At 42.4% G+C, this 14,451-nt stretch overlaps 1 protein-coding gene across 8 annotated transcripts in view; it reads right to left on the reverse strand.

The window, feature by feature from the left end:
- CHCHD6 (coiled-coil-helix-coiled-coil-helix domain containing 6) overlaps nucleotides 1-14,451 on the reverse strand; it is a 116,405-nt gene that overhangs the window by 34,706 nt on the left and 67,248 nt on the right. For 3 of the 8 annotated variants that reach the window (XM_026055054.1, XM_026055060.1, XM_026055059.1), the window contains 2 exons: nucleotides 3,192-3,327; nucleotides 893-988 (listed from right to left, as the gene is read on the reverse strand). In XM_026055054.1, coding sequence (XP_025910839.1) covers nucleotides 899-988; nucleotides 3,192-3,327 — 226 coding nt within the window. In that variant the 3' untranslated portion in view covers nucleotides 893-898. Of the gene's footprint in view, nucleotides 1-892; nucleotides 989-1,696; nucleotides 1,865-3,191; nucleotides 3,328-8,769; nucleotides 8,905-14,451 lie in introns of those variants that run through there. The other 5 variants (XM_026055056.1, XM_026055058.1, XM_026055057.1 and 2 more) reach the window with 3 other exon arrangements.

A 14,451-nucleotide genomic window follows, 5' to 3' on the forward strand; every position in this document is an offset into this window, starting at 1 on the left:
AGAGCCATGAAAACAGACCACCAGAAAAGATAAAACACTCCTAARTTAAACAGCAGACGTTACGGTGACATACAGCCAGCGGACTCCAACATAAGCAAAACTCGGGCGGCAGCGAGCAACACAGAGCCCAGGCGGGCTGAGGCCACCGCAGCGAGCCAGGGACCGCACAACCACAGCTTAACGTTCAGCATGGCTTAAGTGGGGAAGTTAGCAAGTTAAACAAGGCAAGTCGAGAGCATGCCGGCTACAGCGCTGACAGTCAGAACAGGATCCAGCTCCCATAGTTCTGTAAACACCCACAACATAGGCATTAACTTTGGAGTTCACGGTCTAGACGCACCTCCTAACCAACAGGGAGGAATATGCGCTTGCGGATGGCAATTCAGCTGACCCATTTTAGATGGCTGCTTTAGGATCAGATGTGTTCTAGTGGTGCCTATTTCTCTCCCTTGACTACAAAAAAAAAGCCCCGACGATCAGAAAACATACGGAACAGGTAACATCAGTCATATCAGCACTACAACAAAGTAATTTTTTCCAGTAAGAGGGCCTGCGCAGGAAATGAGAGCAGAAAATGAATTTCAAAATTCATGAAATGATTACTTGACATATTTGTCTGTGGGGCAGAAGCAACTGAGGATGCATCCAACTTCCTGACTCAGAGATGCGCAGAGCAGAAGGCAAACGGGTGCCCAAAGGAATGGTCTCAAACCAACACGGTAAGGGGGAAGATGCAAGGAACTGTAGTCATCCACTGCGAGCTGTAATTTTCATTCTAGAAATCTAGAGCTTTCTTCTCTGAGTCTAAATGTATACTGCACCCTGGAGACATTTTTACCAGCCATCAAAAGAAACTCGCAGAGAACCAGATGCTTCATTAAAGAATAYTCACCAAGCCTTATAAAATCTTTAGTGAAAAGCAGAAGAACAAATCACCAGCATGCAAGTGAGCTGAAGTCACACATCCAGCTTTGATTACAACATCCTCCTGTCCCAGAAAACAAATTGTGTTTAAAAAGGAAGAAAGAAAGAAGAAAAAAAAAAAAAAAAAGATTCTGTCCCCTCTTTCCCAAATCCTCCAAACTGAATTTCCTGAATGAGGAATGCATGAAACTGAAAGCCTTTTGGTAGAAGATGCTTATTTAAGCTTAAAGAAAAATAGCAGCTTAAAAGGGGAAGAGAGGAGGGAGATTTAAAGTCCTTCGTGAAAAAACAACAGCTCACAATTGCTACCTGCATCTCAGGAGTCATAGTGCTCAGTAAGAGCAGTGAGGCAAATTGTCAGGGCTTGAGGTGTCCTTGGATAAAGGAAACCACAGGAGATGTACTGGCTTACAGGTAAGTTTTATTTGTATTTGCTCTTGTAGAATCTTTTAATGCCTATATCTAGCTGTGAGACTCAGTTACCCATTTCCTAGTGTCTTGCCCCTTCTTAAAACACAGCAAGGAGATTTTCTGTCGCCTTGTCATCACCCAGAGCAAATTAATGTCCTATGCACTGATCCTTCCAGAAAGTTTCCCAAACAGCAGGAAAAATAACTCCAAAGTTCACTGGACACTCAGGGAACCAAGAACACTCCTGGTTTTTGCCTTATAAAGAAAGCATACTAAAAAACAAAACAAAACAAAACAAAAAAACAAACCCCACCGCACAAATCCAAGAAAGCTCCAAGTTAATAGGATCTTTCACTGCCCTCTGCTGTTACCAGTCATTCAGCTTCCAATTTACTCTTTAATAACGTTGGGCTGGGGCTCAGGGTTGGCAGCCTCCCAGCCCCTTTCTCAGGCGGGTTGGAGCCGCAGCTTGCAAATATGCTGAAGTTTAATGCAATCTGTCTTCTTTGGTAATCACATTCCGCCCGCACTGCATACAATAAAGATGTATTGGTAAATGCATTTGCTAAAGATATACTCCACTGAAAAGGCTACAAGCCTGATTTACAGGAGGCAAGGAGGAAGCACCAGGTAACAGAGGCTGGCAATAGATGCGCCAGCGCCCTGCACACAGCCACAGGGGGCATGGATTGCGCGGCAGCAGCACAGGCACCACATGCCTTTAAAGCTGAGAAAGAAAAAAGAAACCACACGTTTTGGGAGCTGGGGACTTTAAAGATATCAGAGAAAAGCCCTTTCCCTGGCAGCTTTAACCTTGCTGATTTGCAGACATACAAAGACCTTCTTTGTAAACAGGAAGGAAAAAAATTCCACTAGGACTAGCAACAACATTTGGTCTAATATATCCTGACAATTTTCCCATCTCCTTCTGTCGGGCTTCTTCTGGGAGCCGGCTGGCAGCTTGTTTCATGTTATACTTAAATCAGGCATACAGCTTTCCTTCACAATGCTAATGCGACAGAGAAAGACTGTTTCTATGAAATCTCCACCTTCCCCCCCCCCCACATTAGTAATCCCGTGAGGAGTCTCAGTTTTCTGTTCCCAGAAGGCTCCATCCCTTTCCCCCAATCCACCCTACTACAGCCTCAGCACCCTTTGAAGAATTTCTCCACCAAGAGTCTGTCCTTGAGGGACATCTGACCAAGCAAATTCTCATTCAGGGACCAGCATCCTTTACACTCTGGACATCACAAACAGCAGCTTATTTCTTCCCTATCACTTCCTCAAGACCATCCTAGTCATAACATCCAAACACTGCATTTTTCCTTTCTTCCTTTTACTTGTTTAAATGGCCCAATACTCTTCCAAGGTGCTRAGCAGCCACAGTCCTAAGGCATTAACAGAAGCTACTAAGGCTCTGCATCTCTGAAAGAAGCTTTCTTCACGCAGTAATGAAAGAAAGCACGTCTTCCAATTGCGAGGTCCCATAATAGGAGCAAGGATGTTCAGAGTCCATTCAAAATATTGCTGACAAAAATGAATTTGCCTACCGTTTGCAGAACGGTAAAACTTAGGAAAAACATTGTGACTGACTTTGAAACCTAGGAGTGCCAATACTACTATTTTGGTGCCAGGTCAGCACAACAGCATCTGCTGATAGAAGAGATATTGGGACATACCACAGTGTGAGTGGGAAATGTGAAAGTAAAAAACCAGATCCTGAGGAAAATCTGTCTTCTAGGAACATTGCAATTTGACCAATAGAGATCACAGCACTCAGAGACACTTCTCATAAGAAAACACCGTGCAAAACAAGACAGCAGAGCCAGTGAGTACACCAGGGAAGTTTTTGTTACCTTCTGAGCCGCACTAACGCAGCGCTGATACTCCTTAGCCAGCTCTGAGCATTTGAGCACTTCATGTTTGTTTTCTTGGTAGCACTTCAGAATTTCTGACTGCAGCCTTGCACAGACAGGATCAGTGCTCCTCCTCCTGCAGAGCAAACAAGAATAGAAGAGGCATGAAAACAAGTTCTCACCTACTTACTACCACTTTACTAGTGGCAAAAATACTTATTTTGTCTTGGAGTCACCTAGTCCTAGAAAATAAAAAAACCAGGGGGAACAGCGTTCAAAGCGGGTCAAATGGCCAACAGCGTCTTCCAGCTGAAAAATCCAGAGTACTTAGCAGAAAGAAAGAGCATACTCTTTCTAGGTTGGGGGAGGAGGGAGGTTGTGTTTTATCCTTAGATAAAACATCATTTCTCCTCTACAGTTAGGAAAATCAATTCCAAGAGGTTCAGTGATTTCCCCAAGTCACATTGGAAATCTTTGGCAGAACTTAGGAATCTCGGCTGGGCCTGCAGAAGATCTGCAACAGTCTGATGAGAGACTGAATGGGCTTGTTAAATGAGCCACCTCAATCTATTGAATTCTCATCTATTTAAACACTTCAAAAAATCCAACATGGTTGGAAACACTGCAGTCCTCCTAGTGACCAGAAAAAGCAAGGAATAATAGGAAGACCAGATATCTGTTGCTTTGCATTTCTGAAGTAATTAGTACTCATACCCCATAAGTGGCATTAACAGCTACCCAAGAACAATTAGAGATGTTTCTAGGTATACTGTAATGTGCATGTGTACATATGGCACATCATCAGCAACAGTACCAATAAAGGGGAAGGTCGTTGCAAAGCGCTGCCAGTGACAAAGGCACTAACACACTAACGATAGTGTCATCAGCTGCACAGACACGCAGACATAAATTGCAGGAATTAGCAGTACTATTGCCATGGTATATTTTACATGAGGACAGTGAACATATGCTTAGGTATAGCAGTTCTCAGATGCAGCCTCCCAAAACAAAAATCCATTTAATTCCTTGCATATTCCGCCCCAGTATGGTTACAGATCTGTGCCCACACCTCAGATGCACCTCTTCTTTCCAAAGCGCTTGATGCTACAGGCAGGCTCAAATGCCACGTGATGATATATGCTCATTGCCACAGTAACAGCAGCTGCCCATTCAGCAATAGTGCTTCAGAGTCAGACAGGGAGGAAACCTGACCTACTACTGGGGCAGGTTTCTTTCCATCAGGTAAAACAAACAGATTTCTAGGACTATTAAGATCTTAAGGCAAGATCTTCTAAAAGGTTTTGGAGAGCTCAGACATGAGTTTCCAAACCATGCTTGTTTTTGTAGGGTGCTCAGGAAGGCAAGGGAAAAGGACAAAAGAGGAAAAAAATATTCTGTCCTTTGCCTATCAGCAACCTGGGTGCTTCCTCAAAACAGTTTGGCTGAGAAACTCCAAATGAGACTTCTTCAGCCCTCAGTTATACTGCCAACATACATGGCCAGACTAAGAATTTAATAGTAACATCACAACAGTCACCCTATCAAACACCAATATTTGGATCAGAAACCACCAAAAATACCACACAGACTTCTTCTTTCAGCCCCTTTCTAATCTTACAGCCTTTGGGAGAAATATATATTCCATATATGGTTCCTAGAGGCTAGTGTGCATTTGTAATTTTGTATGTTCAACAGAATATCATCATAAAAGCCTCTGTAAAAAATCCGTATTTTAAAAAAATCTTCAAATTTTGAAATAGAAAAGAACTCAGAGAGCTTCAGAAACTCATAATGTTGGCCTTTTGCTGTCACTAACTTTAATATCACTCTAATCAAATCAATGAGACAGTGGAAACGATACCAAACAATACCAGGTCAGGAAATACCACCAAATCCCTCAATTCATTGAAAAAGTTAAGACTTTTAAAATTAGTTTTTTTTAAACTCAGCCACATTAAACTGAAGGGCATTTTGCAATTTTCATGCAGAGAGCCAGGAGGGGAAAAAGGTACAGCATGTCACAAAATGGTCTATATTCATCTGAACCGAACAATATCACACAAACACCTCTGAGAAATATTTAGAAGCATGTTCGAGATTCCCATAGCTCTCCATGCCAGCAAAGCCAATTAAGCCTTTTTTGTCTGTTCCTTCACATACCTCCTACAGCATCAGGCTTCATTGCCTAGAGTAAATATAAAGCTAGGACTTATTTGCGGGCTTAGACAGTCTCCTTATTTAGGAGACACCTTGATATTCAGACCACAGAGCAGAGCGCTATTTAAAAGCCAAGCAGTGGTAAGCGAGAAGCTGCAGAGTGCCTGTGGCTGCCTAAAGCCTACCAGAGGCAAGGGATCACCCAGTATGAGACAGCATCCGTTGCACAGCGAGCACCTAAAAATCAGCGTCCATACATGCCGCTTCCCACAACATAGAGGATTTATTGGATAACTGAATTCCAGGTACCCAGAATCATAACAAAAATACTCTCCTCGCATCAATAAGTTGCTGTTTCTTCAAAATAAAATCTCAAACTCCATTTATGCATCAATAGCACCAGCTTCTCAAAACAGATTTAGAGAAACTAATCAATGTAACACAAAGTCAGTTAAGGCAATTATCAACAGAAATCATGCAAACCAATTTATGAATGCCTTCACAAGTGAACTGGAAATTCAACAAAACCAGTTAAATCCTACTGAGAATGACATTTCACTTCAGTGCTGGAAGCTAGTGCTGCTCAGGAGATAACCGCCACTATGCCCCACCATGCAGCGTGATCCATGAATCTAAGTCTAGAAGCAAATGCAAGCTCACGGTAAGGAAGCATATCCTGCAGAGTTAGGGAGTATACAAGTCACCCACGTCCAGCAGACTAATTCTCATGCCCATCTGGACCGAAAAAGGGTATTTGAACTGCTTTGGTGAACAAATGCCTGAAAAGCTCTCCTCCCAGCACAGCAAGCACTACTCCTGTCCTAGCTCTTATCTACTCACTCAAGGGGACGTCACTCTCCTGTTTACATTAAGTGTTTTTTAACTTCAGGTTGCAGCATTTGCATACAAGTGGGAATTACAGCCCTATACACCAGACGCACCCTACAGTTGTCTTGCCTTACTCCTTCATAACTGAAAGGAAAAGGAATTAAACATGAAAAACCTGGTAGAGTCCAGCAGAGYTTCTAACATCTCTAGAGAGCAATGGCAGGCTAACTTCCAAAGGAGGTAGACCGTTGTCAGCTACCTCCCTTCAACCTCAGCCCAGCTCAAGGCTACTGGCAATAACTACCCCTTATAAAACTCATCTTCTGGACCCTCCACTACACTGCTTTTGGTAAACATGTCATTCTTTTTGAAGCTTATTATTCTTTCTTAAGAGGGGAAGGAATATGGTGGAGTAGGGATGAGGTTAGAATACAGACCTTTCTTATAAAACAGGTCACTGTTTTAAGAATAGCATACTACCTCCAGAAAAGGGTAGGCAATTAGCCTGTGCTTAAAATAGAACGTGTTAGGATTCCTACAACTATTATCAAAACAGATGCAAGAGGCCCGCTTACAGGAGCTAGGAAAAAGGCAAGAGGGAAAGGCTGGGATGGGAGGGGCAAGGATACCATCCACGGACAGGGAAGCACGGGAGATGAGCTCTGACAATACCTCAGAAATAAATGCAGGACAAACAGAATATGAAAGATCAAACCAGTAATACATGCTCTCCTCTGTTTAGAGGAAAAGGGAAAAGATGACAGGTGGGAAAGAGGAAAAGATGATACGGGGGGGGGGGGGGGGGGGGGAAGAAAAAAACCCTTAGCAGCGTCTCCTTTATCATACTGGCGAAATGGACCTTTGCTTCTCTGCTGCCCAATGGGGAGGAAGGCTACATACACACGAAATCCATGATTTCTGATCTTCCTCTCCCCCTCCCACTGAGCAGTCTAAATCAGGTCTTTGTCTGGAAAAGAAGGGAGAGGTTTTCTTAAAAAGAAACAAAGGACATCCTTCTCTCTGCTATCCCTTGAGGTAAGCACAGAACAAGGGGGATCTTGCTGCATTTTGACACACCAAGAGTTACCAAATCCTCTCTAACACTGCGTATTCCCTTTACTTTATTTAATAAATGAAATCTCATCAACTTATCCTTCTTCTATTATCACTGCTGACATCAATCTGATAATATTGGCTTGGCGTGGAATCGTGCTATTATATGTCCTCTTGATATTTAATTTAAGAGAAAYGTCTGCAGTGGGGTGAATATGTGAAGCAAGCTTTTTATTACTGGCAGCAGTAAGGACGCTGGGAGTGAATTAGACATTCATCTTAGTCAGGGCCAATCTAGAGGCTCACAAGAGGTTTTCTTCTTAACCCTCTCCTAGCTGTTCAATAGCAGCAGGTAAYGGCTGCTCTGGTCAATAACTGCATTCATTTGTCTCGGTAAATTCATTTCTACGTGGATATAAACCCTATGAAGAAGTGCTGAGCATCTGGGAGGTTAAAGCAAGGTTCTTAGAGAATTTCCATCGCAAGTTCTGGGTTAGTAGGAAGAGTGCTGGTCTAAACATCCAGCAATTAATCAAGGAGCAACACAGCTTTCAAACACACACACACACAGACACCTACTGCAAGAAATGATTAAGGCAATATCATCAGGATATAGACCCTATAGGCATAAAGTTTCAAACACAGCACAGTGATGGTTATTAAGTGCTTGTTGCTGCTGACAGCTTCCCTCTTCGAAAGGAAAAGTATGGACTCAGTATTGGAAAGTAAAGGAGAACAGGAAGATGCGTATGTATTTGCTACTCCTTCCATCCAGCTGAAAAATTAGACTAGCCAAGTGTAGATACAGCTTTAATGCTTTAGGACTTGGYAGCTCTTCAGACTAGTGCAAAAATACCTGTAACTCTACGGTGATTACCACACTGTCACTTGGCTTTACCAGGTAGAACAGTGATCCCAGATGGAGTTAAAAACAAGATCCTGTTTTTACCTTTTACTCTGGCAAACCATGCAGGCTCAGAAAAAACTCAAGATACAGACTGCAGGTATCTAAACTTAGACATTTAGGCACACGTACTAGGAAAGCGAAAAGCAAAAGACATGCAGGATCCCTCGTATAAGCCAACTTTAAAGTAGCTAGCTCTAGTACATAGCTACAGGCAGCAACCTAAATCCTGYAGGTTCCTTGAAATTCCTTGTAGGCTGCAAAATCCACCAACAACTGAATTAACTACTCTCTGCTGCATAACTGGATTGCCACCTGTGTCTGAGCTAGCTTGAGCAAACCTAGGTTTATCTGCACCATGTTAGTCACCACTGCAACTACCTTAGAGAGCCTGGAGAGTAGCAGGTCAGCAACGAGATGCACTGGTAACACTGTGAGCAAAGCCTGGGGCACACAGCAGCGGTCTCTGCACGTTGGGAAGGAATCAGACTTGTCATACAGCTAGTTAGTGTGTGTGTATAACTAGGGTGTTTATGTGCATTTCAGATGAAGCTCAGTGATGTTTTGGTCACACAAATGCAGAGTGCTACTGTGTTGTATTGTACATAYATAAAAACCAATAAGCGGTTAGCTGACCTGTAAAACTGCCTTCTCCCTTGGGTAGCAGTTGGCTCTCACTGATGGCTTCTCTTTAACATGTCAGAAAAATAACTCCAGACGGATGCGATGCACAGCACATAGAAAGGTTCCATCCTCTCTCATTACTGCATCCTTGACATTTACAGCAGAAAATTAAACACAATTGAAGCATTTCATTCACATATAACAAACTCATCACCACAGAACAAGCAGCCAGGAAAGCTAGCTTTCAGCACGGGCTACAGGATGCTGCACTGTCACAACGCAAACACCACGGCCTCACTACAGCCTACGGGATTCCCTGACCCTGTGGGTCAGCTCAGTAACGTGGCTTGAATGAAAGAGGGAGGAGGCATTTTGCAGCTGCTTGGCAAGAGAAATTGAAGAAACCTAAGAGATATCCAAGTGTCTGCTAAAAATTTGGTAATATTTACGCTACATAACCCAGCACAGTGTAAACAAACTGCATGCCTCATCAGGAAGGAAATATTTCTGATCAGCCTTATGTATTCAAAACACTGCTCATCAGGCTTTGTCACTGATCTGGACTGAATACAAAGCTAGTAGTAGTAATAYATTGCATAAAATAAGAGGAGATGGATTAAAAGGAAAGGTGAAACCTTGTGACAATTTTCTTGAGAAGGGGGACATTACCTCCAAATTTCAGCTGGAGTTGTATTGTAGTAGCTGTATTCYTGTCTTTCTAAATCTTTCCTGTACGCCTCATCGTATCATCTGCTTGTAGCACACTACTGMACAGCTGCAATGTTTCCCCCTTGCCCCTTTCCCTAGACAGCTGCATTTCAGGAATAGGCCACCTGATTGCCTTTTTCACTACCTTGTCTATAGAAATGCCTAATGAACGCATAGTTATAAAGCACTATGAGTTTCCGGGCAACTCTGTGATCCTACAAAATTTATCACTCACATACTTCCCAATCTCCACTCCTGTTTTGACAGCATGTTGAAGCTGCCACACGATTCCCCACCGCAATTTGTGCACTCAGTTCACCCTTGTCCTTTCCAGTACAGATACCTCCTTTCCTTGCATTCACAGACACACAGAAGCTGTTCCGAAATTTTCTCCTATGTAAATAATTAGATCCTATCACTGAGCACAAGAGTTAACACAAATGTCCAAATCTCAATAGTGTCAACAACCTATTCTGTCACTACAGTATGTTCAGTGAAAACAGCCTAACCCAACCATATTTTCTTCGTGAAATAACAAAAACTCTTCTAAAACATGTGGACGGAAGTGGAATAAAACTAGTATTTAGCAGTTTTATATAGCAATAACAACATTTAATTTGGAAAACCTTTGGAAGTCAGCATTCTCCCCATTTCAGTGATGAAATTGATGCAAAGAGATCGCGTAACCTGCTCAAAGCACACTCAAGCTCTCTAGCTTATCTACTCCAAATGCCACATGAACTCCTGTCCTTTTACTTGTTCTAAGCCGAAACACAGGCAGTCATTGCCCATTTAACCAACAGGTCACCCTGAAAGACTTCATATTATGTTTCCTCATTGGCCTTTGCTTGATGTAGCCTCAAATTTAACTGGCTTCCTTATCAATCCCTAAGGCTTAAGTTACTTTTTTCTTTTTCTTTTTCTTTTTTTTTGGGGGGGGAAGGGCAGGAAGGGGGCAATATGCAAAATACTGCACAAAACCATATAAGATGGCACGGTCCCTGTCCCACTGAACCTGCAAACCCAGTCACTAATCAAATCTATTGGCATTCTGCATAGCAGATGGCAAGTGGTTCAGAATAATGACTTTTTCCCACAAGTAGATAATTCCAATGTACATTTGGATGTAAATTCTTTACTGATTATGATGACAGAATATTGAGTTAAGAGAAATTCTGCCAGTTTGGAAGAGGAAAGGAAAACTACAGCCTCTTCCATGACTTGCCAAGAGATACAGAAGTTAACAGAACTGGATCTCCTGCTCGAAAAGCCATGCACCATTCTTCCCAAAGATGCCAAGCTACTAAAAGCTGACTAGCAAAGATGAAGAGCCTAAAGTTAGCAGCAAAACGGTCTCTGGAAGCCAAGCAGGAATGAGTCAGAATCTTGTTGCTGGAAGGAGTTCTCTGAATCAGAGAAGGAAGCTGGCTCAGCTCCCACAAGGCAGAAAAGCAATATAGCAAGCAATAACTGAATCTGAAAACAACACACAGCCCAACAAGTGACCCGAATAGGGATTTTGTTTCTTAAGATAAAAAAAAAAAAAAAAAACGACATCTAAAAACTGATTAAGAACTTAGCTCAGGAAGGGAACGCATGCAGCTTACAGAATGCATGCATTACTGGCCCTAAGAATACATGGGCTGTGATAGTGCTATAATGTCTGGGGGTCAGCCAGGGAACTGCATACTGGAAGAATGCTGAACCTATATTTTTTTGGTATATGGAAAAAAAACAAAAAATATTGTAAAGAAAATAACTAAAGATCTGATATGCTGATTTAATATAGCCACGAGACATGAGATACAGACAGGTTCAGTACATTTTTCCTATGGGAGAAGATCTTGTAATGATGTCAGAGTGCTAGTTCTTCTTAAAAGAAAACCTTGACCACTAATTTAAACAGCAGTTACTTTCCTAAAATGCCACAAAGCACTATACTAGGTCTCTACAGTTATACTCTTTACATCAGACTACACAAAGGGGCATCAGTGATGGACCAAAAAAAAAAAAAAAAAAGCCAATATATTCCTCGCTGACAGAATGGCTTATCCTGCTAAAGATGCAGAGAAAAATTTTGAAGGCAGAATGAAGCTATTATCATTGAAGTTCTGGTGGGATCTGAAGCTAAATATTCACCTTACTACAAGGTCCCCTTGCTTCTGTGCACACGTTCTAATCTTCAAAACCACAGTGTCCCCTTTTACCATGCTGCGCAATTCGCCAAGTACTGACGCAGCAAGATCCCCATTAAGAGCTACTCATGCCCCACGAGAACATGGATAATGCTGCTTCCAGAGAGGAAACACAAAGCTTTTAATTTTTTTTTTTTTAAGGGTTTGGGGGAGGGGTTTTTTTGTTTCTTTAAGTAAATGTCATCATCTCAGGAAGTCCTCACAGAGTCCAAAAAATCCCTATAGAAAATAATTTAGATAGACTGGTTTTCAGCTCTGAGAGAGTAGCACATGAAACACCTCTGGCAAGTTAAGGAAACCAGCGCCTACTTCAGGCTGCTCCACTCCGCGGTTAGTGGTGGTCACTATCAGGTTCAGGCCCCAGCAGCACAATGCTGAGAAGCTGTCTCCAAAGAAACAATATCCATCCCAGAACAGTCCACACAAGTAGAGTGCTCCTGCCTTCCAAATGCCACTTTTGTGCCAAATTAGGCATGACTCTGGTTGGTGTGGCAGGCATACGTCCCAGACAAGCAGGCAAGAAACGCTGCCAGGACTAGCAAGGAAAATGAAAGGACAGGAAGGAAGGGCCAACCCCGGCAAGGTCCTCTAACATCAGACTGAGCATCACCGACCTTGAGACTCTAAAGCTGATGGGACCCCACAGCCTTAAATCAAATACTATAGACAATTGCTGACTYGCACAAAAATATTTTATCAGAGTGATTTCATGAACTACCAAAATCACATCAAAGAAAAGAAAAAAGGGAGTGGGGGGGAGTCAAAGCCTGATGAGACGGTAGAGATGATTTCTCTCTCCCTTTATAAGGGAAGGGAGGAACTCGCTCTCTCATCGGCCACGAACACCCAGCAGCACCAGCCTCCCCCGGGGAGGGAGCTCGCCAGGCTGGAGGGTGTGCACAGCTGGCCGCCCACAGCGGTCGTTTCCTCAGCAGATGGAGAGGGAACACACCGGGGTACAGAAGGTCTGACCTACAGGACACATTATTTCTTTCCTCAAATTTCCTCCATCAGTACTTGCCTTTGGTCGCTCCTATCATCCCTCCGTCGCTTTGAGTGGAAACTCTGACTCAAAAGCGCAGACATTTTGCGCAGAGCATATGATCCAAAATCAGAAATACAATTACTGTTCAAAATAGCAACCTTGCCCTTGAAATCAGTTGCTAATGAATTAATGACCAGATCGTAAGGAGTGTTACCTCAGCTTTGCCTTAGGCTGCTAATTAGCAAACAAGTCATTAATTTGCTGGTAACAAGTGGTTTCTCAGGCATTATTGCTTCTGACATCTTTAATTCGCCACTCTTTTTGGAAAGCTTCCCCAGACAACTTTAGCCTCAATCCCTTACAAATCAGCCCCATGCCACTACCACCAGCACACTATACAACACATATGCAGCAAGACAGAGGCACAAATACACAGCAGGAGAGAGCTGAGTTAGGTCATTAATTAATATCCAGGATACCTTTCCCAACTGAAGGCAAGGGGAGGGAGGGAGCAAAGGCACAAGAAGTTTCTGACTTTGCTGTGGACCTGTCATTACATCTAAACGCACAATAAAATACTTTGAAACCTGGACAAATACATCTTGCTTCCACCACAGTGCACAGTGGAATACATAGTTCCCACACTAAGAGCAGGGTCCACTTCTGTTTTCACTGCATACTCTGTGATGAAGCTTTGAGCCAAAGTATTTCACATACTCTGATACGCAAAGTACGTTTGAGTTTTATCAGCTGCACGAATATCCATGCTTTTGAAAACAATCTGGATTTGGTCTGCCAACACGCCCTGATCTAAGAGCTTTATAATGGCAACATTACTACAGAATACAAGTGCTCTCCATGCAAAAATCGATAGCAATAGAAACATCCCTAATAGACTACATGGAGTCTTTGGCACCTCTTGCTCTGCTATTCCAGTCTTTGCTGTTCAGCTCTTAATTTTACAGACTCYCAAGTTCTACCAATGTACCTTTGAAGAAAGGTTCTTGTAATTTTGAGAATATATATTAACATTTTATACCAGTTTTTCAGTTCTAACAGAACTGCAATCTAGGTTCATTGGACTGATTTATTGATTATCCCTCCTCATGCATGGGAGGAAAGATGATATTGTGAACATTAGATTAGAACATCATTTACTAACTGGACAAACAAAGTCTTTTATTTAGAAACATCATCTTAGCAATCCCCAGAAACCAAACTTCAGAAAGAAGATATGACAGTTTGGATAAAGCATGCTAGCTGATCAATCTTCAAGAATTAAAAATCAGTCCAAAAAGGATAACCTGAGCTAACTGGAACATTTACACAACTTCATTTCACATATTTGACTTTCATTACCATACACCATATCTCTAAAGCAGCAGGGAAATACAGTGATTGGAAATCAACGCACCAGCGGAAATAGTTGCTTGACAATGGGCCTTCCTGAATTAGAAAATGTTTAAAAACTGACCCATACACTCTTTTACCCACTTTTGAAACAACTTTGGGGAGACTCATACCTTATAGTCTGTTTCAGCAATTTCCTACTACAGACCAACTTCATAACCATAAGAAATAGCAAAGCTTTGACTAATAACTAATCCCTTTATTTGAAGATTACGTGGAGCAGACTCACTACAGACAGGATTGGGAACAACTAACACAAACCAAGCACTGAGGGAAAGACAGGACTGGGATGGAGCCAAACCCTTCTCTTGTGAAGGTATCATCATTGCAGGGCACAAAAGTGCTATGCTGAGATAAGGCTGTGGATGAGCTCCAAGCACTAGTAGTCTTTTATGC

Source organism: Apteryx rowi, unplaced genomic scaffold (assembly GCF_003343035.1).
Source record: "Apteryx rowi isolate R43461 unplaced genomic scaffold, aptRow1 scaffold_98, whole genome shotgun sequence".
NCBI lineage: Eukaryota > Metazoa > Chordata > Aves > Apterygiformes > Apterygidae > Apteryx > Apteryx rowi.